This window comes from Nothobranchius furzeri, chromosome 9, assembly GCF_043380555.1.
Source record: "Nothobranchius furzeri strain GRZ-AD chromosome 9, NfurGRZ-RIMD1, whole genome shotgun sequence".
In the NCBI taxonomy this organism is placed as follows: Eukaryota; Metazoa; Chordata; class Actinopteri; order Cyprinodontiformes; family Nothobranchiidae; genus Nothobranchius; species Nothobranchius furzeri.
Window position 1 is genome coordinate 60,017,453 of NC_091749.1, and position 24,322 is coordinate 60,041,774.

At 39.8% G+C, this 24,322-nt stretch overlaps 1 protein-coding gene across 2 annotated transcripts; it reads left to right on the plus strand.

Moving 5' to 3' along the window:
• Positions 1–23,152, plus strand: nedd4a (NEDD4 E3 ubiquitin protein ligase a). 2 transcript variants are annotated; one of them, XM_015953019.3, is made up of 29 exons: positions 1–273; positions 1,226–1,299; positions 2,242–2,320; positions 2,423–2,461; positions 2,610–2,663; positions 14,764–14,814; positions 15,746–15,807; positions 15,960–16,062; positions 16,205–16,368; positions 16,462–16,579; positions 16,721–16,873; positions 16,990–17,064; positions 17,237–17,356; positions 18,123–18,344; positions 18,596–18,673; positions 18,782–18,836; positions 18,947–19,005; positions 19,103–19,168; positions 19,256–19,485; positions 19,655–19,776; positions 19,894–19,964; positions 20,052–20,147; positions 20,222–20,295; positions 20,381–20,441; positions 21,035–21,094; positions 21,175–21,282; positions 21,361–21,457; positions 22,092–22,164; positions 22,817–23,152. In XM_015953019.3, exons 1-29 carry the CDS (start codon positions 226–228, stop codon positions 22,917–22,919), a joined length of 2,715 nt encoding a protein of 904 aa, XP_015808505.1. In that variant the 5' UTR covers positions 1–225; the 3' UTR covers positions 22,920–23,152. The 2 variants fall into 2 exon arrangements, with proteins under 2 accessions (XP_015808505.1, XP_070410656.1); XM_070554555.1 differs by lacking the exons at positions 1–273; positions 1,226–1,299; positions 2,242–2,320; positions 2,423–2,461; positions 2,610–2,663 and adding an exon at positions 7,886–9,382.
• The last annotated feature ends 1,170 nt before the right edge of the window (positions 23,153–24,322 follow it).

The following is a 24,322-nucleotide window of genomic DNA, read 5'->3' on the forward strand; positions in this document are numbered from 1 at the left end:
TGCTTTCCTCCACGTTTGTTCCCTCAGGCTGTGGCTGCGTTCCTGAGGAAACGAGAAGGGGAGGGGGAAGAGGAGGAAGAGGATGGGTACGACCAATGACGACGATGCCTCAGCCTCTCTAGCTATCTGTAAACACAGAGGAAGAACACCTGAAGAGTTACTCTCTTTTGGAGACACACAGTTGTCTTCTTGTCGCTCTTTGGGAGAAGAAGCGCGAGGACATAAATGATGGCCGCAGTTCCTTCACAGATCCGAGGACTTCAAACAGACGAGGTAAACTAAATTCTAGTTAAGGAGGCTGCTCACGTGACCCTGCCGCTCGCCACCTTGCTAACTACTAACTACTGCTAACTCAAAAACACAGATAAAGTTAGCTTACTTACTAATTGGTAACAGTGGCGATTAATTTATATTTACAATGGCGATATGATTTTTTTCTGTTAACTATTAAGAAAGCACTCTTTAGTTATCTTTAACTACTTCCTAAGCTAGCTTGAGTTTGTCAGGCAGGGAAATCAGTTCGTGTGTCAACGCCTACATACGTGCTCATTTCCCAGCACACACACACACACAAACTGGGCCCGTCCGAGCTCTTGTGTTTTTACTCTATTGTGATGTCAAGAACACTCATAAGGGCTCAAACTGTTGTGATCAGTTGCGAAATATCTTGATACATTTCGCTAGAAACTCTAGAATGAGTCAGTGAGGAAATGGACAGAAGTGCCTAGCACTGTCAGGATGTTACATCATCCGGTATTTAAACAGATTGTGTGGAAGATGAGTGTGAGAAATGACATTAAACTCATTTTAACTCAAGAGTTGTTTACTTTTACTTGAGCTGAGAACATATCAGAGCATGCTTCTCGTAGCTTCAGGTACACCTGTTGCAACACAGTAACAGCTAAAAACAACAAAAACGTCGTTTTCAGTCCATTTTATTCCTGGATTCGTTTTTGATTTGCTGCCATTAATGCTTTTGGCTGCTACAATACAAATCCTAATCGTTTTATGTTCTCAGCTTTCTAATGTTGCCTAAACTGAAATCAAAGCAAGCGCAAAATTGTCATCTAGTGGATGGGTTCATGTTTTTTTTTGTTTAGCTGTTTTTATACTAATAAATGTAAAATTGTCACAATTAGCAGTTTTTCTACATTTTTTGACAAACAAGCACTCAGTTCTTAGTCACTGTGTTGTTAAACGTAAACTCTTTATTTTGTACCTGTAGGAAGAATGCAGAATCCTTAAGGTGAAAGTCATTAGTGGGATTGGACTGGCCAAGAAAGATATTATTGGAGCCAGGTGAGTTAGACTATTATAAGGTTTGTGTGTAATATTCATTATATAACATTATTTTCTTCTGACCAGTAAATATTTCAGTTCTATCAGCAGCGCTTTAGAAGCTAGGGCCTTATCTATGTTAAGATAAATCAACCATCTTTTTTTAATGCAAATAAATATTTTACTATATTTTTGAAAGCCTTTAGTATAAAAATGCCTACGCAAATAACCAAAAAGACGTTTGGTAGAGTGCATAGAAATATATTTTAAAACATGTCTAAAACATTACTTTTTGTTTGATTCTTAGTGTTTTTTAAATTAAATAGGCAAGACAGCAGGCTGCAGCTTGTTTTTAAATGAATGTCTTAAAATCTCAGTCATTTGTTTACAATAAATTCATGGAAACATGAAAATAAAATATTTCAGTGACTTAATCATCTGAAAATTATTTCCTGTCACATTCATAGTTATTATTTACAAAAAATAAACATCATCGTCCACCATTGTTTCCAAACAGACCCTTATGTTGTTCTGTACCTGCTCTCTGTTGACTTTGAATAGAAGCATTTAGGGTATTTTTCCTGGAACAGATGGAGGCTTGAAACACTTTTTGTTGTGTAAACATCTTCATTATTTACACAGTACTAATGTGGACTGCATTTGTTGCTTTGAGATGCTCGTGCTTTTCTGTTTGCGGCGTGGTCGCCTAATATGTTTCTAGTGACAAAATGCTGCAGCCTTTAGACCTGGGTAATGAATAATGTAATGAGAATAATGGATGTGGTTTTAATTATTAGAAAAAAAGATTTGCAGTCATAACACGAGCAATGAATAACCAGAGGCACCCTTGGGGTTTTCTTGTGGAAATCATATGATCAAAATAGCTGATTTACCTTTCTTGAAGTTCAGAAAGTTGTTTTATAATAGTCTTAAATCTCTCTAAATGCCTTTTTTTCCTTGTAGTGATCCATATGTAAGGCTGTCTCTTTATGATCCTGTTAATGGAGAAATCACAAGTCTGCAGACGAAAACCATCAAAAAAGTAAGCAGATGGATGTATGTGCTGAAGTGACTTTAGCTTCATTTGTTGACTTTGAGAACATTTAATGCTTTTATTTTTTATTTCCTGCCATGTCACGAGAAGACTCTGGACCCAAAATGGAATGAGGAGTTCTTTTTCAGAGTATGTGTCACAATGAATATATTATTTTCATCTGGTTTTAGTATACTTAACTCTGTTAGTTTAGCAATCACAAGTGTACCTGGTTAGTTTTGTTTAGCGGGGATTCCCTGCTAGCAGCGTTCGTTCTAAAGAGTGTTTTGTGCTTTAGGTGCATCCCAGGATTCATCGCCTGCTGTTTGAGGTGTTTGATGAAAATCGACTGGTGAGTTCAACCTTTTCACTATTTGCTGACATCATTTTAAAACATAATGTATTTTTGAAGAGATTTAAATTTTCTTTTACAATTTCTATGCTTTTTCATAATTTTCATGAGATCTAGTAGTGCAGTGAAACAACATTGATAAACTGTTCAGCTACAATGGATGCATCTCCGATGCGTTCTCATTGGGTTTGGATGGGTTAGCAAACAGCATGGGGGGGGGGGCTAGTGAAACGTGGGTAGAGTTTGACAAACACTACTTACCTAAACATCCATTTTGAAGCTAACAAGCTGTTAGCCTAAGTGTGAAATCTTTCTAACTAGATAGCTGTTGCATTGTCGGTGCACATCACACTCATGTGCTGCACAGACTGACAATTCTTTGAAGGAAAGATCACCCATGACAGATTGGCCGCTGAAGAGATGGCATTGAGTCTTGTGCTCAGACACCTCAAACGTCAGAGAATGTGTCATGTTTCTGTAGATACGGGCATCCTCAAGTCAGTGCAGCTCTGGCTTTGGTTTGTCTGCTTGTTTAAATGAAGGAGCCCTTATTTTGCCACATTATGTGGGCTATTGTTGGAAACCAACGATACCGTACTACTCATGTATGTAAATAGGGGTAAATCTGGCTGCATAAAGGACACACTGCTGCCTTTTTTTTGGTAGAGATTAAAGCTGTAAAGACACATTTAGAAAACAAATTAACTTAAAAAAAATTCACATCTCTTAACAACGTTCTAACATAGTATAGCTATAAATCTAATATAGAGATGAGGAATAAAAGGAAAAAATTTAATGAAATGGCTCTCGCATTTGTCTAAAGGCCTCCACCAATAACACGGCTCGGACCAAAAGCAACTATTGGGCCATCTGGTTGTCAGTCTGGCCAAAAAGATAAACACCATTTGAAGTAACGGACATAAAAAGATGTTTGGACCTAGAAAACAGTGACTGGTGTTTAGCGCTATCTTGTTTCCTCTGGCATCACGGGTTCAGTTCCAGCAGAAGCGTCTCAGGGAAGATACCCGAGGGGAGGGGTGAGTGTTCCATGACCGTGTTTGCATTCAAACTCCAGCGATTACACACCTTCACCATACATGTTGGCTCGTGTACTTTCATGTATTCATTTTGCTTTTGTCTCTGCTGCTGCTGTTTGACAGCCTTTTAGCATAATTATGCACTCTAATTCCCCTCTGTGATTAATAAAGTACGTGTGAATGAATGTCTTTGGTTATGTCCATAGACACAGTATTGTTTTCTCCCTTTTTTATGCTGTGTAAGGTAAAGACATCAGTCACGTGTGATTTATGAAGTTAAAATTGTTTCATGACCTTCTCATTGGAAAAAAATGCACCAGTAGTGAAATGAGGTTAAAATAATTGTTCACAAATGTTTTTGTTTGTCGTTTTTGTTGTGAGATCTGAGATTCAGCTCATGGAGCCCTACAGACAAAATGTAAAATAACTTGAAGCTGATCTGTGCCTCTCACAGCAGCAGTGTGAATGCATGAATTGGCTAATCCTAGGGGAAGGTTGAGAGGAATGAGTGTGGATACCTGTGTGTGGTGTTCTCTTACTAACATGGTTGAGTCAAAGTAATGCTATAGTGTTTTAAAGTTCCTGGTTTTAGCAGGATATCGATTGAGCTGCTGGCCTAGTTTCATGCACTAAATATCACCACATTTCTTTAACATAAAGATGTTTAAACACAGCTCAAATGTGCCTTTTCTATATTTTACTTTTACATATTAGTCGTCTAGAGTTTCTGTGAATAAAATGATTAGAAAGTGTTAAACACACTTTCAGTGAGCAGTAGAGCCTAGGCTTTGTTTCTCCCAGTGGATTCAATTTCCAGGTGCTGTTTGCATCGACCTGTCCCGGTGATAACATCTGTAATTACCAAGAAAGAGTAAACTGCTTTTGTCGTAGAACAAGTCAGTGCAACGCCATTTGAAACTTTTTCTTTTCTTCTTCATAATCCAGTCATTTTCACTCGGTGTCTGTGACACATGGGGGACATTCTTCACAGAACAATTGATGCTATTTACAAAAAATACTTGTGTACTTGTTTGTATTCCTGGTATCTTCTTTTTTATACTGTTTGGAATTTGTTGTGATTTGGCACAGACATTCCACTCAGTTGTTTTGTTAACCCTCTGGAGGCAGGGTGTTTTGCAACGCAGATTTGCAATGTTAAAACCTACGTAGCTGGTTAGTCCACATACATATTTCATGAGCATTTTTGAACTCAGAAGTACCCCTGAAGGATTTAGTTGTTTGTCCTTTTATCAAAACTTACTTTGAGCCTGAGTGGGTTAAAACAAATAAACAAAAAAAAAAAAATCTGATCAAGCGAGTAATTTGTGTTCTTTTGTTAAGTAGGCTGGCTGAATGTTCTGGAACCTGTCGCCTCATCACATGCACGTAGTCACATGACAACATACAGTAAACCTGGGTGTGACTAAATCAAGTCTGCTTTGTCATGTCCCTTACTTGGTGCATTTCACGGTACTTAAAAGGGGCGTGTCTGCGCTGTGAGTGTGTTTCTGAGTAGGTGTTCGTCACCTCTGAGCTGAGCTGGACGAAGAAATTAACTCTTAATTTTTGTTGCTGTTCTGTAAAAGAAAAAGTCATTAGATCATTTCTGATCCCCACATAAAGGTGTTGGTGTGTTACTGGTTTCATTATTTGTTATAGAAAACTTGGACACTTGAATTGTGCTGACTGCTGTTTTAACTCGTCTGCGGAGGATTTCTCCAAACTACTCCAGTACTTCCAAAGGTTTTAAGCCACAAAGCTGGAGACAACCTAGAAAACTAGACAGACTGTAGCTGAAACAAAATGATTTTGCTCTGCTTATCGGTCTAGCCACGCTTCGTTGGAGCCTCAGCAGGCCCAAACTGTCTGGTGGCTGGCCAATCACAGCGCTCTATCGGTTTGGTGGACAGGATGTTGCGAAGGAGTGGAACAACTAGGATGGCGGCAGCTTGTTTGAAACGGCTTTGACATAAACTTTGGACTATTTAGACTTGGGCTTCTCTTTGAGTCAAGAGCAGATAGAAGCACTTAAGTCCTTTATTTAGAAAAAGGACGTACTTGCGTTTGCTTTGACTGTGTATGGCAGACTGCCCCATTGACTGACATCTGTAGCGGTGAGTACATCATGTTGTTCGTTGTCCAATAGCATGTGGAGACTGTTTGAAAGACAACTATAGATTTCGCTCCACGACTGAGATCTTTCTATGGGTCATGGCCAGATTATATATTCACATATATTAGACAGCTTGCCAGGCTAGGAGACAGTCTCACACTCACAAACGTGGACAAATATTTAACAAATCTATGCATAAACTCTCAAGGAGAGATTGTTTTTGTTCCCATTGATGCAAGGTTGTCTGTCTCAGAGTCTCACTTCCCAGACAGCATGATCGAAGGGCATTCACTTTTCATCAACAGCTTCCAGAGATTATCAGGGTTACAGATTCTTGATTTCATCACAGCCGCGTGTACAGAAGAAATAAAATTGCAGACTTGTTGCAGATGATGAAAATAGATCCAAAAGAAATAGCAGCATTTTTATTGACTAAATTTGAAATATGTGAATAATTTTTTACCTTTTGCTATCTGAATTGTTGCAAGATTTAAATGAACAAAACCACAGTTTCAGAACAATAAATGAATAGGAAAATTACCAAATATTCAACAAATCACCAAATGTGGTCTACACTATTATTCAGGACAAAAAGGGTAGATTAAACACTTTCAAGGAAAAATATACTAAAAATCTTTACATAGTAGTAATAAGGAAAAGATTTGCTGTAGAACAAAGATCAACACAGATCAAGCAGCTCCTTCAGCCACTCGGAAATGGAACCAAACTGAGAACATTGATGTACAAACTGGACTTTTACAAATTGCCTTCTCACTCTTTTAACCTGTTGTTTATTATTAAATTAGTAGAATTTTCCCCTAAATTGTTCAAAATAGTCTGTACTGTAGAGGATTAAAAACTTGAACTGTTTTAAAAACATTCAAGAACTAAACCATCGATGTAGCATATTCCAGATTAGATGCTGCATACAAACAGTAACTGTTACACAGTGACTGAGAGGTTGGTTAAATACCTAAAAGTAAATAAACACAGCTTAAGAAACTAGTTCATCCACCTGCTGCACCTGCTGATTGATTTTTCCAGTCTTTACTCGAACCACACCTCTCTGACTCAGCTTGTAGTGACTACACAGCAGACTGGTTCTCTGAAAAGTTGATTAAATACCGCCTTTGTTTTTGTTCACTTTGATACCAAACTCATGGAGTTCTTAAGGGACGTGTCTCTGTATTATTGCCGCATGACGTCATTCTATATAAGCATTTGATATTGTATGGCCATTGCATTACTGTCACACGGTTCTGTTGGTTTAAAAAATAGGTTAGGAGTTCCACAGCGTCCTGCAGTGAGTCATGTCCTTATCCCGGCCGTGACTTCCATTATTATACTTTGGAAGCAAAGTAATGCCCTGAAATAGGTCAGGCAGCCTCACTGTTAATAAATTAAACTGTCAACATCTATGGAGAAGTAATAAGAGCAGCATTGACTGTTACATGAGGCATCAGATAACCAGTTTCATGACATTTATTTTTTCTTAAAACCTCACGTTTTTCTCATTAGGCAGCAGCTGTCCTGTTCCCTGCAGGAAATATTTAAAGTCACTGCTAAAACACTAAAAGGAGCTCTTGTGTTATCCTAATGAGCTCTGTGATTTACTGTCTGAAATGTGCTTTTGCAACCTGCTCCTTGGTTTGATGCAGAATTTTGTTGACATTCACTCGTTTGATTTCCTGTAATTCAATAGCAATGGGTAAAACTATTTGTGGGGCACAGAGCAGCAGAAACATTAGTAGCATAGCAGCAGCAGGAGTCCTGAGCGAATGGGCCAACGCAGATGTGACACTTTACCAGAGCTTCAGTCTAAAATGCAGCACGTTGGACTGTCATGCTTTTGTTTGTTTTTCTTTATTTTCAGAAGAAAAATGCTAATTTGTCTGTTTTTTTTTTTGGAGGCACAGTCGAGTTACGCTAGGCTTTTATTAGAATGCAAAGCTGAGGAAAAGGTTTTCCAATTATCTTTAGAGTAGCTTTGTTCTTCTTTATTGGGCCGAGGAATTTTAAAGGGGCTAATGGTTCGGTTTGAAAGGTCATGTGTTTGGGTCATGTCTCCAAACAGAACCACTGGCCTGCTCTGACTAAAAGCTGAGATCAGCCTGGAGAGGAATGTAGCTTGTCACCAGAGCTATTTTGGCAATGCGCAGCTACTAATGATTGTGATCACAGCGCATGGAGCTGTTGCGTTTGCTCTCGTTTTTTTTTTCCACCAGCAAGTTTGATCATGTACGTCTCGCCAGCCCTACAGGGATTAGTGAGTTGAACAAATGTCACATCAGCTCCGTTTGCATTTTGCGTCAAGGAGAAGCAACACGGACCCCCTGTCGGAAAGCCTCAGCAGCCAAGGTGAAGAGAGTGGAGTCAGTCTGTCGGCTCATGGCCCAGCGGAGAATCTGGCGCACAGCTCTGTTCACTTGAAGGTGACTCCTCTGTCACCAGACGTTGCCAGCAGTCAGTGCTCTTCAGTGTTCATACCCAGGGTTCACGCTGGAGGGTGTAATAAGAAGAGCGTTTTGCAAATTGCGCTGCAGCCCTGTGGGAAACTCGGTGGAAAACTGGATTGCAGTTTAGAAGATGGAGAACCAGGGGCTTGTGAAGTTGGAGCAGGTACCGGCTCTGACGGAGGTTCATGCAACAGCAGCATGGCCAGCGATGCGGGGTACTGTAGCAGCAGCAGCATCTTTGAGCCAGAGCTTCCAGAAAAGCACAGGACAATCCAGGAGAGGACTCTGCTTTGTCGCAAGTCCAAGGTCCCGCTGCGACGATGCTCCTCACTGATTATTATTCCGAAGAGCCCATGTAGCACTCCACCTGCTTCCCCAGGATGTGCTGTGACTCCGTTTGCTTACCCACTGCCAAAGGGTACTAATCAGTCACATCTTCAGACGTCTTTCAGTGATTTCTCCCAAGAGAAAGTAGGGGCGAGCTCCACTGTAGCAAGTGGACACCAAACATCAAAACGAAGCTGCTCATCTGAACTTAGGGACATGAAACACATGGTCCACTTTAATATTCCTCTACAGGATGGAACAAAATGCAAATCAGAAGGCAATAGCGCGTTGATGGAGCTTCCGTCAGCCTCAGACAGACCTAATCTTCACTCTAGCAGCGTGCTGCTGCATTTTGCCCACCAGAAACCAACAGTATCTACCAAGGGAGTTGTGGAAATGGTTGCAGCCAACGAAGCTCACCACCAAGTTCACCTATCTCAAAGGGAAAACATCAATCACAGAAAACTGTATCGCAGTACCTCTGCTTGTTTGTTTTCTTCATCCAAGCCATCAGAGAAAAACGATAAAAGCGGTTTGTCTGGAAAAGATCAAATCGGGCTTGGTGAAAAGCATCGTGCCATACAGAGGAGCTTTTCCCTCGAGGTGCCCTACCCTAACACTGGAATTTCATGCCACGTTTCTAACCCCGAGCTCTGCAGCCCTCGCTCCCCACATGTGCACATTCATTTATCCCCATGCTACCCCGGAAGGTTGCGAAGCTCTGTTACAGATGTTAAGAATCACAAAGAAAGTAATGCAGTAAAGGGTTCAGTTCAAAATGACAAGGTGAGTATGACATTTCTAACTCTTTAGAGGCTTTATATTGATCACCTAGTAGCCTTTTGTCAGCACTCTAGACCTGCTGCCACTGTTGTCAAACAAGTTTGAGTAGATTCCACTCCGTCATTGGTTCAGCCTCTCCTGCATCAATGTTCAGACATATCGAGAGTTTCTAATGAGTAGTATAAATAAACACCGCTTGATTAATTGTTTGTTGTAAACTTGCAGCTTTTAACTGATTGGTTGTTTTCATCAATGAAAATTTCTAAGTTCCAGTACACTGGAATAATGTCACCCTAAAGTCTTAAACTGTTTTTGCTTTGACTTTAGCATTAGACTGGTTACAAGACTTCTAGTAACTGAGAAGCCCTTTAACTTTAAGTCATGTATTTAACAAGCTGTGTGTGGACAAACATTCAGAGGTGTTCAGTTACATTACAGTAAATCCATCTGCATATTGGATACCAAGAAATGTGTAAATTAGAAAGACAGGTTCTCCATCTTGTGAATACCAGCATTCATCAGTGTGAAAACACAATTTCAGTAGAGTTTTCCACTTTTATTATTCTGTTAGCACTATAAGTGATCAGGTTAAGTATTTACCATGGCTATTTATAGAGTTGGGAAGCGCAGTGCCCCATGCCGATATAAATAAGGTGCCTCTGAAATATTCCCCCTGACTCCGGATAGTCTGCTGGTCTGTAGCACTGCCCAAAACCTGTGGATTCAAATTTAACAGCATGATACTAGAGTGGTGCACAGTCATGTCGGCTATCTGCGTACATGTGTGTGTGTGTGTGTGTGCTCGTTTCCAAGTAAACGGGTGGCGTGCTACCATCCCTGTGGGTCCCCCCACCAAGCAATGTTTGTGAAATATCAGCTGTCAGTCTCTTCCTGCGTTTAGCAGGTTGTCAAAGAGGGTCCACTTAAGACTTTTTAAATCTGCAAAGGTTTGTTTTCATATCCTTTTACTAGGGCTGAACGATTTTGGAAAACAATCTTAATTGCGATGTTTTCTTCAATACTGCAATTGTGATTGAATTCACGATTATTTTCTCAAGGGGTTTTTCTCATATTTTTCAACTAACGGAAGCAGAAAAAAAATGTAACTTGTACTGAATATAAACAAGTTTATGTATCTACATATGTATCTACATATCATATCAACAAGTTTATTTGTCTACACATCCATAAACACTCACAAGCCAAGACAAAATCTTGTATTCGAAGGTGCAATGCTTTGCAGCCAGGAGCACATCCCTTGAAGTCGCATAGGTATTGGCATCACCTGTGAAAATTTATTTGCAGGGAAGAAATGTGTCCCGTTTATTGAAGTCTTTTGTGCTTATAGTTTTTGACGTCTTGTCCATGCAGAGCTACTGTAGTTCAGTTACATTCATAGCTGCTAGCCAAAACTCTGTGGAGTTAAAGTCTATTACGGTTTTCTAGCTTTACTAATATATCTGTCTGTACTTATTTGATTAATGGCAGTTTTTACATTTTATTAGACTCCAAATGTAATCATTTGGTACGTTTCTAATTCGTAATTTGTAAGAATGTAATCGGCGATAGTAGCATGCTGTGTGTTTTTCCGTGTATATTAGCATTGTGCTAACCACTCACTGCCAGTCAAATCGTAGCCTTTGCGATTAGAATATCCCCTTTTGTCACATTGCAATTTAATTGCAAATGCAATTAATCGTTCAGCCCTACCTCCAACACCCACATCACTACAGACGCAGCACCAATTCGCCTATCAATCTCACTCCCCATCTTTCCCTCACAAAAGATGAAGCCATGCCTGATGAATCCATACTTTTTCAGTACTATCTGTGTAATTTTCCATCTCATCAACTCTCTTAATAGCATAGAACAAAAGTAAACAGCTGAAATAAACAGGAGATCTGTGATAGTAAGTAAAAAGAAGATACTTAAAGAACTTGCATATCTGTGGTGGGAAAAAAAGCTAATAGTCATCTTTTTTTACATTATCAAGACAAAGCACACAGAGTTTTGATAACCGATTATTAATGACAATTTTCTTAATAATCACTTTTAAAACAAAAGCACTGCATAGCTGTTAGTTGTAGTAGCAGCCCCTAGGCTCTAAAATGCTCTGCCTTTGAGCATTAGGTCGGCTTCTTTACTGTCTGGTTTTAAATATCATTTTAAAACCTATTTTTATGATTTGGCTTTTAACTCAGCATGACAGTCTTTCTACTGTTAGTTCTTAACTTTTAGTTTTTATACATTTTATGTTGTGTGTAGTTTTTAATGTTTTTAATTTCTGTGAAGCACTTTGGTCGGTTTTATACTGTTGTAAGGTGCTATTCAAATAAAGCTGCCTTGCCTTTGTAGTTTCAAATTTAAACTTATATACAACTTCATGTGTTTGTGATAACGCACCTGGCTGTTGAGTTTAATGAAACCTTCGGCTCTGCTGTTCTTATCTGTTTTGCTTTCATAACCACATATTCCTCGTCACACAAGTTAATCAACAACCAGATGTGACCACAGTACACATTAGTGAAGGAAAATGTGAATCAGATCTCATTGCTGTGTTTTGTTGTAACTAAAGTGTGTGTGGGGGTATTTTTACATAGACTGATTGGCTGACCTCATGGTGTATAAATGTACAAAGTCAGTTAGTTAATTGTACAATGAATTGAAAGTACTTCCTGAAGATGCATCTGTCTTTAAAGATGATTTGTCTGCGTTAGTCATGTGGTTACCAAAAGTCAAAGCCCCTCCAGTTTCCTTCAGTAATAACATGTGATGGGGATTTCACACCCCTATTATGATAAGATCTGCAACGTGTCCTGTCCCCCTACAGGCCTAATGTCATGCTTAAATTCAAGAGATGGGATTTCAGTCAGCAGTTCTTACTTTTGAAATGAAAATAAATATGTTGTGTTTGGGTGATGCCCGAGTATGCTGGACATCATGACAAGTCCTCACCACACAGAGAGATTGTCATCTCCAGCACTGTTTAACCAGACATTGCTTTAAAAGTTTTTTCACAGGCTGCTGTCCACCTGTCAGAAGAAGTTTGTCGTTGCATATGTAAAACAAATAGCTCTGGGCGTGAACCACAGATGCCCCAAACATCTCCTTAGCTGTCTGCTCATACAGTACGATCAGTCCTTAATGCCACATGCTAAAATAAGTAGCCTTAGTGTCACTTGAACCTTCAGGGATGCTCTCAGTGTACATTCATCATTATCGTTTTAACTAGGGCAGGCTTTATTTGTCCAGAGCATGTTTACCAACTTACCAGCATGTTTACCAACCACCCAGAAGCTTCGAGGAAAAGAGATCTTCTTTATAACTGTTTAAAAACTATGAAGAGATGCAGAAGTTGGTTGTTATTGATAGAAGAGATGACAGTTTTAAGAGAAAAACACTCATCTTACTGAGTATTTAGGTTACAACATGCCATTACAACAACTACCATATATGTTGGCATTAAGTTTCTTAGTTTGTCAAACTTTAATGAAGAGAAAAGACGCAACTTTTACTTAAATCTTTAATCGGTCAATCAAAAATGCATTTATAATGTGCTTTTCAAACAGCGAGTGCAGCTCAAAGCGCTTCACAAGAATAAAACTGACCCCACAACAGCTAACTTCCCACCCCTCCCCATAGAATAAAACCATGATCCCTTTATCCGACCCGTGACTCACTCACACTCAAAAGTTACAATAAAAGGACATCGGGCTGAGATCAGATGAACAAGCTAAAACAGAAGGTCTGATGTACTAAGACGGTGCTTGGTTTGGTTCATATATCAAGTGCCATTAATATGTTATCTGCAGTATTTTATTGCTCAGCTAATCATGCTTTTACATAAGGAGACCTCTACAGTCAGGACTGAAACATAATAAATGAGAATGAATGTAATCAGAACAGCTTTCTGTTGCTTTTGAATGAGGGTGTGTATTGGCGAGAATCTGGCGATATGATATAAATTACAGGAGAGACGATACGATGTATTGCAATACTTAAACCCAGATGATGTTTGCAATTTTAAAACAGGAATTTATTTGGAAAACTCAGGTCAGACACTTCCAATACACATTCAGTGTTATGGCGAAACATTACTGCTCTGTCAGAATGAAGGTGGTAAAAATTGCTGCCACCTAGCAGGTGGAGTTTGAAGCGCACCCCAAAATTACATGGGAAACGTTTGCATGTAAATTCTCCATAAAAGTTGCTAAACTGCTTTTAAAAATCTGTTCAGTATCATAACACAAAATATTGTGATATTTCAATGTACTGATATTTTATTACATCCCAATTTTTCAGTGATGGTTATAATTTTCTACTTTTTATTTAGCCAATTTAGGTTTGGGACATAAAACCTCGATGATAGTTGACATATGTATTTAGACATTTTCTGTCAATATATTTCTGAACTAGAAAATAAATACAATGTTCCAAATGCTGCTATAACTTGTAATTACCATAAACACCACAATCTAATACTCTTTAGTTATGTCTAAACAGAACTCGGTGTACCTACCTAGTAGACAGGTGTATTGTCAATAAATAAAACCTATTAATGACTCTCATTGTAGATATATTATTCAATATTTGTGTTTCTACATTTTCCATATCACCAAATCACTGTGCAAAACATGCAGCTGCAGGCTGCAAATGGAACGTTAGTTCTTCTAAGAATTTAATTGAAAAAAAAAGACTAAAGTTTTTGAAATAATAAATAATCAGAAGATTAAACATGTCTATGTAGTTACATTGTTTTAAACATTGTCATTCAGTGGTCTGCCAGGATTATACGTGGTTTTCCTTTAAGCTACCACCTCTTTATAATAATAATAATAATAGTAATAATCATCGAACTTATATAGCGCTTGTTTAGGACTCTCAAAGACGCTTTGGCAGCACTATTGAAGTTAAAGGTCAGGACGAAGAAGGCCCTCCATCTATATTTGTGCACATAAACACCAGCGCCACAGTTTGACCTGTCATGGTTGTTGATTTGGACACAAAGCAGACTCCCCATGCTCGCCTTTGAACGTCTGCATTAAAGACGACAAAAAGAACGTGCAGAAAATGCGTGCAGTGTTAAAAGCAGAGGCTGAAGTCCTGACAAAGGCTATGTTAGTTTTATACCAGTGTCTCTAGCAATGACACAGAGCACCCATTCACTGGGAGCTGATAAACACATTCCTCTCTCTGCACTCAGAATATACACTGAAATGGGTCAAGTCCAAGGACTCATCCTTTGAACAGGAGAAGTACTTTTGTGTTTGCGCTGTTTTAAAGCTGAAGGCACGGAAACACGGCTGTAACTCATAAGGTGGTGGTGTAAGAGAACACATGGAGAACAGGTGATTTGACATTCTGATTCTCTCTCTTCCTGCCAGACACGTGATGATTTCCTCGGGCAGGTGGATGTCCCTTTAAATCAGATCCCAGTGAGTCCTCGTTTTTCTGTTTACACATCAGATTTTTTAATGTTTATGTGTTGATGTTTGTTTTTATTTAAAATTAAATGTTTGAAACTTGCTGTTTGGAAAGATCTTGGTAAGAGACATTTGTTTGGCAAAAGACACCATGAACATAAGAAATAAGTACTGTAAGTGGTAAATGACCTGTATTTGTATAGCGCCTTCATAGAGTTCTGCAACTGCCCAAGGTGCTTTACAGCACAATCAGTCATTCATACATTCACACGCTGGTGAGGATGAGCTACGATGTAGCCACAGCTGCCCTGGGGCGCACTGACAGAGGCGACAGCTGCCGAATACAGGCGCCACCGGTCCCTCCGACCACCACCAGCAGGCAAGGCAGGTTAAGTGTCTTGCCCAAGGACACGACTGCAGAATTCTCTGGTGGGAGCTGGGATTGAACCTGCAACCTTCTGATTACTAGACAATCCACTCTACCTCCTGAGTTACTGCTGCCCCTATAAATGTACAGGATATGGAATTAATAATAAACTATAGAAACGCCAGAATTGTCAAACACCTATTTCTATAAAGTAGTCAGAGTCCGTCATAACATAGTCATGGGATGTCACTTCAGAGGATTTTCCAAAGAAAAATGTAGGTTGTTTTCTCTGTACGAACTCTCGGCCTCATTCTCAGCTGTGTCTCCATGTAAACATAAACGTGTTCACCCGTATTCTGTTCCACATCGTTGTCCACAGTTTTGGAAACTGTTGTGTTTTTGTTACGTCTCCGTTTCTGTTTAATTATAAATACAGTTCATACGAAATTGGCCCTCATCACAATCATTTTATAGAATGATGTTATTAAAAATATCTGTGTCACGAGCCTAGAAATGGGTTTAGTGGTGCGGTTATTTCATTTGAAAGTATATCTTTTTGTTTTGTTTTTGTTTCAGACAGAAAATCCAAATGCAGAAAGACCGTACACATTTAAGGATTTTCTGCTCCACCCACGAAGGTTTGCATCTCATTTTTCATGTTATTTTTGTTTTATTTTCATGCCTGGCTTTCCATATCTAGGGTGTTTATTTAGCAGAGGAACTGACTCGTCCGTTCTGTTAATAATTTGTTTTGTAATATTTTGGTCACATTTTTTTTTCTTCTGCACAGCCACAAGTCCAGGGTTAAAGGTCATCTACGTCTCAAAATGACCTACTTGCCAAAAAACTCAGGCTCAGAGGAAGAAGCAGCAGATCAGACTGAGGATTTAGATGTAAGCACTTCTATTTCATGTATCACACCCCGCTGTGGCAAATTTGCTAAATAACCCTGTCACCAGTTGCTCTGATGAGGAAACGTTTCTACAACACGTTCCCAGCAATCCCAGTTTTTCAAACTTTTGTTGTGTTGTTTAGCCTGGTTGGGAGCTGCTGGAAGCCCATGACATGGCAGGACCCAGACAAAGCCAGCTGCTGCCACCGCTGCCCCCTGGCTGGGAGGAGCGGCAGGACAACCTGGGAAGAATCTACTTTGTAAATCATGAAAGAAGAAGCACTCAGTGGAAGCGACCCACAATACAGTAGGATCCATCGCATAATCTTATCAGTGCCACGACTTTGTCTTAGATGACGTGATGAATGAGAGTGTAAATGTGTGTGTTTTCATGAAACAGGAACGGGGATGTGGAAGTTGTGAGAAGACCGATCAATAATGTGGATGCAGAGCAGGCGTTCCTATCACGCAGGCAGATCTCAGACCACGACGACAACACCACACAGGAGTTGCCAGAGGTATTTTTTTAAACACATAAGAAAAAATAAATAAAAATAGGAATTGAGAAGCATTAAAACCTGATTTAATCATACCTAAGAGCTTAAATAGACACTTCTATACGGGGAAAAGTCATTTAATTCTCTTTTCACTTTTCACAGAGCTGGGAGATCATCACAGAGGATGATTCCACCTCAAATTACAGAAACGATCAGCTCAGGTCACCATCGCCCCGCGACCCTGTGGAGTTTAGGTTTGTCAGTAACGCTCACGCTCCACGGCCTTCAACTCGAGAACGATGCTCCTCCCAGATGGTGAGTCATTTTCATAGAGGTGTTGGGTTACTGGTGATCACAGTGATAAACAGATCAATTGAGCCGTCAATTTCCATTTAAATATTGAGCTAGGTAGATAATGTCTTCCTGTTCAGAGTCATTCAAACCATTCCAGTCTCCGAGAAAGTGCCCAGGCTGCAGCTAGGGAGGAGCACCCTGCCAACTCTGTAGTGAGTATTTTAGCAGTTCACTAAACTTGTCTTTGTTGTGGAAAGAAATTCTGGTATATCCTTTCATTTTCAAAGCTGCTTTGTCTTTATTTCTCTGATGGATTTTGGAAACACTTTTAAGCTGGAGTAGGAGCACAGATCACTTCAAGTTTATGTTTGTGTCTTTCACCAGTTCCTTCCAACCTCATCCAACTTGCCTCAAGGCTGGGAGGAGAAGAAGGACAGCAAAGGAAGACGCTACTATGTCAATCACAACACCCGAACAACCACATGGATAGCACCTATCCACCAGGTATACCGCATTTTATACATACCAGAGTTGAACTGGGCTTACTGGTGGTGCAACAATAACATAGTTTATTGATAGCATCAGTAGCTATTGCATTTCTATGCTTACCATTAGCATCACCATTTGTGTTGTTCACTTACATCAGGGGTGGGGAACCCTGGTCCATCGGCATATTTTAGTATCAGCCTTGCATCATCACGCCTGATTTCAATGAGCAGGTGATTAACAAGCTTCTGCAGAGCCTGATGAGCTGCAGAACAGGTGAATCAACCACTGAATCAGAAGTGTTGGAGCAAAGACATGCATGATACCGGCCATCGAGGACCAGGGTTCCCCACTCCTGACTTACGGGGCAGCAGTAGCTAAACAGGTTGAGCGGATTGTCCAGTAATCGGAAGGTTGCAGATTCGATCCCGGCTCCAGACAGAGAATTCTGCTGTTGTGTCCTTGGGCAAGACACTTAACCCACGTTGCCTGCTGGTGGTGGTCGGAGGGACTGGTGGCGCCTGTGCTCGGCAGCCTCGCCTCTGTCAGTGCGCCCCAGGGCAGCTGTGGCTACATTGTAGCTCATCACCATCAGTGTGTGAATGTGTGTTTGAGTGGATGAATGATACACTGTAGTGTAAAGCGCTTTGGAGTCCTTACTCTGAGAGGCGCTATACAAGTGCGGGTCATTTATCATTATCATTTACATAGTAAAATGTCTAAATAATTATTTTCTTTAATATATGTTGATAGTCTAAAACTTTGTGTGTCTTCTGTTGGACAGACAACGTCAGAGGCACCGTCAGCTGCTTCACAGACTGGAGCAGGCATACTTCAGAGCCTGTCACCGCCCCAGACGCCTGTTAGGCCTGATCTGTCTCCACAGCGCTCGCCAAACCGGGAGGCTACACCTGAATCCGGCTCCTTACCAGTAGGCTGGGAAGTTCGCAGCGCTCCAAATGGAAGGCCCTTTTTTATTGATCATAACACAAAGAAAACTACCTGGGTGAGGATTTACCAGATTAGGACTTTTGAGGTGCACGCACAGCCACTGAAGGCTACATTTAAAATGTAAATAAAAAGGAAATCTCAAAGACAAGTTGATCTGGCGAAAGAAAACGATTTTCATTTTTGTAACAAAACAGCAGATAGACATTTAGTTTTATCAGTTAATTCCAAGAAGTCAGATCATTCATTCATTTGTTCACCAGAGCTGATGAATAAATGAGTGAGCTGAGCTTTTGTTTATGTGAACAGGATGATCCCAGGTTTAAGGTTCCTGTGAACATGAGGAAGGGGCTCTCGCTGGACCCCAATGATCTTGGCCCTCTGCCAGTAAGTTCACTTACTACAGACGACAAAAAACAAAACAATCAGTAAACGTGCATTTAAAATCAGGAGATTAAAAATTCAGTAGAAATCATGTGATTTTCTCCTTTCTAGCCTGGTTGGGAAGAACGTGTCCACTCTGATGGGAGAGTATTCTACATAGATCACAGTATGTATAGGTCAACAATGATCATTTAAATAATAAATTATACATTTTATTCTTGCAGTATTTAATATGTTTTCTTATCAGGTAATGTAGTTTAATATTTTAATCCTCAGACACCAGAAACACACAGTGGGATGATCCCAGATTACAGAACTCAGCCATAACTGGACCAGTGAGTGTGAACAGTTGTATAAAACCCTAGAATAAAACCAAATGTTGTTTTCACATTGGTTTCCTATCACCTAACACAACATTTGCATTGACTGTAGGCAGTGCCGTACTCTCGAGATTACAAACAGAAGTACGACTACTTCAAAAAGAAGCTGAAGAAGCCGGTGAGTCTCGTCTGGAAGCAGACGGGGCTGAGATTACTGCTTTAGATCATGCAGAGGAAAACTTAATGTTGCGTGTTTCTGATGAAGGTTGACATCCCGAACCGTTTTGAGATGAAGCTGAGACGAAACGCGGTGCTGGAGGACTCGTACAGACGTATCCTGGCGGTTAAAAAGACAGACCTGCTGAAGGCTCGTCTGTGGGTGGAGTTTGATGGAGAGAAAGGGCTGGACTATGGCGGAGTGGCCAGAGAGTGGTTCTTTCTCATTTCTAAGGAGATGTTCAACCCGTACTATGGGCTGTTTGAATATTCTGCCACGTGAGTCCAAACTCTCAATGCTTTTTCAGGCTTTACATGTTTCTGGCTCCTTTACTGGTCTGAATGGAACTGCAGTAAGACTTCAGCAGGAATTAAGAAACTTAAGATGATACCGAGAAATGCACGATGCATAAGATTACTCATATTCATGATCTTATTTGTCTTTCAGAGACAACTACACTCTTCAGATTAACCCCAACTCAGGGTTATGTAATGAGGACCATCTGTCCTACTTCAAGTTCATCGGTCGTGTGGCGGGCATGGCTGTGTTTCATGGCAAACTCCTCGATGGTGAGTCCGACCCACCTGCATGCAGTTTAGGGGAAATGAAATAAGTTAAAGCCATTTCCAGCAAAGACTGTGTGAAAGTGGTTATTGTAGATCCTGACATCTTTGTGTTCTTCAAAGCTTTCTTCATTCGACCTTTCTACAAGATGATGCTGCAGAAGCCGATCACCCTGCAGGACATGGAGTCTGTTGTGAGTGTCACTGGGATGACTTATGGATCCTAAAACTGCAGAGGATCTGGAACATATCGATTAAGATAAATGTGTTTTTCCCTTTAGGACAGCGAGTATTTAAACTCCCTGAAGTGGATTTTGGTGAACGACCCAGAGGACTTGGACCTGAGGTTCACCATCGATGAAGAGCTGTTTGGAGAGGTACGAAGTTTTTCTCCCAACATTTGATTTGTGATGTACTCTACTATACTACTTATCACACATCCTCTGTTCAGACCCATCAGCATGACCTGAAACCAGACGGCTCTGAGATTGTCGTGACCAACATAAACAAGAAGGAATATATTAAGTAAGGAACAGGGCCGCTGAGCCAAAAGTAACATTTTATAATGTTTAATGTGCTAAATTATGGTTGTATTCTAATCTGCTGACAGCCTGGTGATACAGTGGAGGTTTGTGAACAGAATACAGAAGCAGATGATGGCTTTTAAGGAGGTAATTTTTTTATTTTCAGGGTATCCGCAGGTCCTTAAAAAGTCTTAAAAAGTCTTAAATTTGCTTTTCCAAATTTAAGGCCTTAAAAATCCTTCAAAATTAATAATAATCCTTAAATACAGTTTCCAAAGGTCTTAAATGACCAAAGACCCAATAAACAAGATTATTTTTATTTCAATTTTCATGAATTTCTAGTTAGTGTTCAGCATTTTTTGTGTACGATGTTAGCGTAAGCGGAACCATACACATTCAGTTGGTAATGAAAGGGGGCTTTTTTAGATGAACACATTAGCTGTTTAAGCTAGTGCGAGATTGCGTCATGGGGACGTGCAACTTTTATGGTAACTGGATGGCTAATCCCACGTTCGCAACGTGGTTAGCACCGGTTCCAGGCAATAGCTGGAAATTATAGCTTAAATTTAATTTTAAAAAATAGCTTAAATTTGGTCAAAGTGGCCTTAAAAAGGTCTTAAAAAGTCTTAAATTTGGCTCCCTTAAACCTGCAGATACCCTGTATTTTACAACCAGAGAAACACAATAAAGCAACAAAAAATGGGAACATAGGGAAATCTGTTAACTGTTTGTGTTTTTAGGGATTCTTCGAGCTGATACCACAAGATCTGATCAAGATCTTTGATGAGAATGAGCTTGAGGTGACTTTTCGTTTATTTCATTGTGAATTTGTAACATTCAGATAAAAAATGGCAAATTCCTCATCTGCTTTACCCCACAGCTGCTCATGTGTGGCCTAGGAGACGTAGATGTGAAAGACTGGAGGCAGAATACCAAGTACAAGAATGGCTACTGCGCCGAACACATCGTGATCCACTGGTTTTGGAAAGTAAGACAAACTTCCACACCTGGTTGAAGATGAGCCTTGGCTTCAGTCATTTTTCAGGTCTTATTATTGTTGTTTTAGACCGTACTGCTGATGGATGCAGAGAAGCGAATTCGGCTTTTGCAGTTTGTGACGGGAACGTCCCGGGTACCGATGAACGGCTTTGCTGAACTTTATGGTAAGAAAACCTACGTAGTCATAAACCTGGTTCCTGGGTTTGTTTTGATGTTTTCTGTGTGTGATAATACAACTGTACTCAGACTAACATCACACATTCTGCTGAACAAGTCATTTTTAAGTTAAGGTCTTTTCAAATAAGACAAACAAAAAAGGGTCGGACCTGTCATCGTTTCTGTGGAAGATAAACTCGGCTCTGAGATCAGCTACCCGTCTGGAGTCTGAGGCCATGAGAATATCACTAGTGTTGGTTGATGAGCTCTACATCATGACTGAAACCCTTCAAACTGAAAATTTGTGTAAATGCTCTCACAAGTGCTGCTCATCTACCCTTCATTTGCTTTTAGATCTAACACAAATATCTGATGTTTAGGTCTGTAAGTAGCCAGAGCTCCTGGATCAAAATCACGTCTCCTTTCACTCTTGTGTTATACTAGTTTGATGAGATTCAGACAAAAATGCAAACTTTTAAATGTAAGCCAGAGCCATGGTTGGATTTGGGTCTTTTCTGACTTGACCCTTAGAAGTTCTGACTTCAAATGGAATGAACCAACAATCTTTACCTCCTGCTTGTGCTAAATAGTTTTTGCACAACCATTTTGAGTTCAAATGTTTCCTGATGCTTTTATATCCAGGGTCTAACGGGCCACAGCTGTTTACCATTGAGCAATGGGGTACACGTGATAAACTTCCTAGAGCCCACACATGGTGAGTGCTTCTCTGTGGTTCTGTTTTGCAATGGTATTAACGTCTGTGAAAGTGGGCGCTGACGTTTAAATAAGCTAAGTTAAATACTTTTTTTTTTTACATTATTGGCTGCTCTGCTGTTTTAGTTATCTGTCAGGTAGCTGATAAACAGTCTGCACAAAAATGTGTTTTTAGTTTGAGTGTATTTGATGTTTGTTTTTGATTGCACATCATCCAAAGACAAGTTTCTGAACATACATAGGTTTGGATCTTCTAGGTTTGGTTTTGTATTCAGAAAGTAAATTTGATTAGGAAATACTGCCCTTTCTGCTGCATTTGATGGGATTTAGTGAAGATGGAGGCTTTGGAGAATGTCATGCTATTTCTGATGAATTTGTCTTGTTTTACAGCCTCATCTTGTTCCACTTGGCTCATTAAAAACATTACATCTTTGTTATGATTTCAAGGAAACAGCTTTTAAATTAATTCACACTTGAAATCAACTCTAGGCCAGATTATTTGGGAAATAAGAAAATAATAAAACACGTCTGATTGTAATACATTTTTAGTATGTTTTCCTATTGATCATTTTTGGTGGAATCTCATTTAACTACAGATTTGTATGATTCCTGTTTAATTCTAACCCTGTTTTCTTTGTTTTTCCCTCCTAAAGCTTCAACCGTCTGGACCTTCCTCCTTACGAGTCATTTGAGGAACTGAAGGAGAAGCTTAATGTCGCCATTGAGAATACACAAGGCTTCGATGGGGTGGATTAGTGTGCACGCAAGGAAACAACATTACTGTGGTCAGAAAAAAAGCCAGGCAGCATGGCCTGGTGGAAAAAACAAGCTGTGCATCTGAAGGGGATTTTAACCCACCAGCTGTGTGACAGATGAAGGAACCCTTACTTCTTTTCTCTGTTGGTGCTCACGTTAAAAACAGGATGCAAAAATCTGGAGTAACTGAGGTATTTTTTGTCACTCCACGTCTTCTAAAATCAGGTTTTCATCAGGTTTTCATTTTATCTGATTCTAGATTGTTAGTCGCTCAAAGGTGTATGTATGTACTCGTTCTGCTAAAATGCTTTGAAATAGTATAAAAATAACTTTATTCTGTGAAATAATGCAAAGCGATACTGTGAATCAAACTGATTTAGATGTCGTAAACATTCGACCTTAAATAATCTGATCTGAATCAGAATCACTCAACATCAACATCATCATAAAATAATAACAATAATTATTATTAATAATATTAATAAAAAATAACATTAACAACAATAAACAAACTGACAAAAGGGGCTATGGGTTCAACTAAGACCCTCCAACAAGGTTGTCAAGGTTGATATAACAATAATTTTGACTATAAAAGCAAACAGAAATTTTCACAACATTACATATACACATCCATGATCTGAGCCTGCTATTCCATGTAGGGTCACAGGGGCTGGTGCCTGTCTCCAGCAGTCAATGGGCAAGCAGGCGGCGTACACCCTGGACAGGTTGCCAGTCTATCGCAGAGCAACACAAGAGACACGTGGGACAATCAATCAAGCACACACAAACACTCACACCTAAGGATAATTTTAGACAGACCAATTAACCTGACAGTCATATTTTTGGACTCTGGGAGGAAGCAGAAGTACCCGGGGAGAACCCATGCATGCACAGGGAGAAACATGCAGAAACCCTGGACCTTCTTGCTGCAAGGCAACAGCCCTAACATACATCCATAAACACAGTTGAGCTAAATTCTGGTCATTCTGGAAGATATTTATCAGTGAAAAATGTCTTTGATAGTGAGTTTTCCACAATTTTATTTTGAAAATCTCAATGACAGTGGTGTATTTTAAAATGGCTCAGATGCGTTTTCTGTATTTGATCATTCCTTTCTTTTAAATAGATGCAGAAGAGTCAAAATCTATGGACCTCAAAAGCATTTATTGCAGAAAATCTACAAGTTGCATACAGATTTGAGCGACTTCTGTTAAACTCCATGTGTCTGTGTATGAATAAATCATTAAAGTAGTGCTGCACCAGTATCAGCACCATCAGGACCAGTAAAAGGTAAATTCATTATCCTGTATCTAATTTGTGTTTTGTGTTGTTGACCACTGATAATAAATAACTGCATGCAGTGTTAGAATGTGCTGCAACACTGTGCACACTGTACATACTGA

Coding starts and splice junctions, on each gene's coding strand:
- nedd4a (XM_070554555.1), top strand. CDS start 8,093: ATGTCACATCAGCTCCGTTTGCATTTTGCGTCAAGGAGAAGCAACACG. Junction 17,357..18,122: donor GGATAGCACCTATCCACCAG/GTATACCGCATT, acceptor TCTGTTGGACAG/ACAACGTCAGAGGCACCGTC. Junction 21,283..21,360: donor TGATCCACTGGTTTTGGAAA/GTAAGACAAACT, acceptor TTGTTGTTTTAG/ACCGTACTGCTGATGGATGC.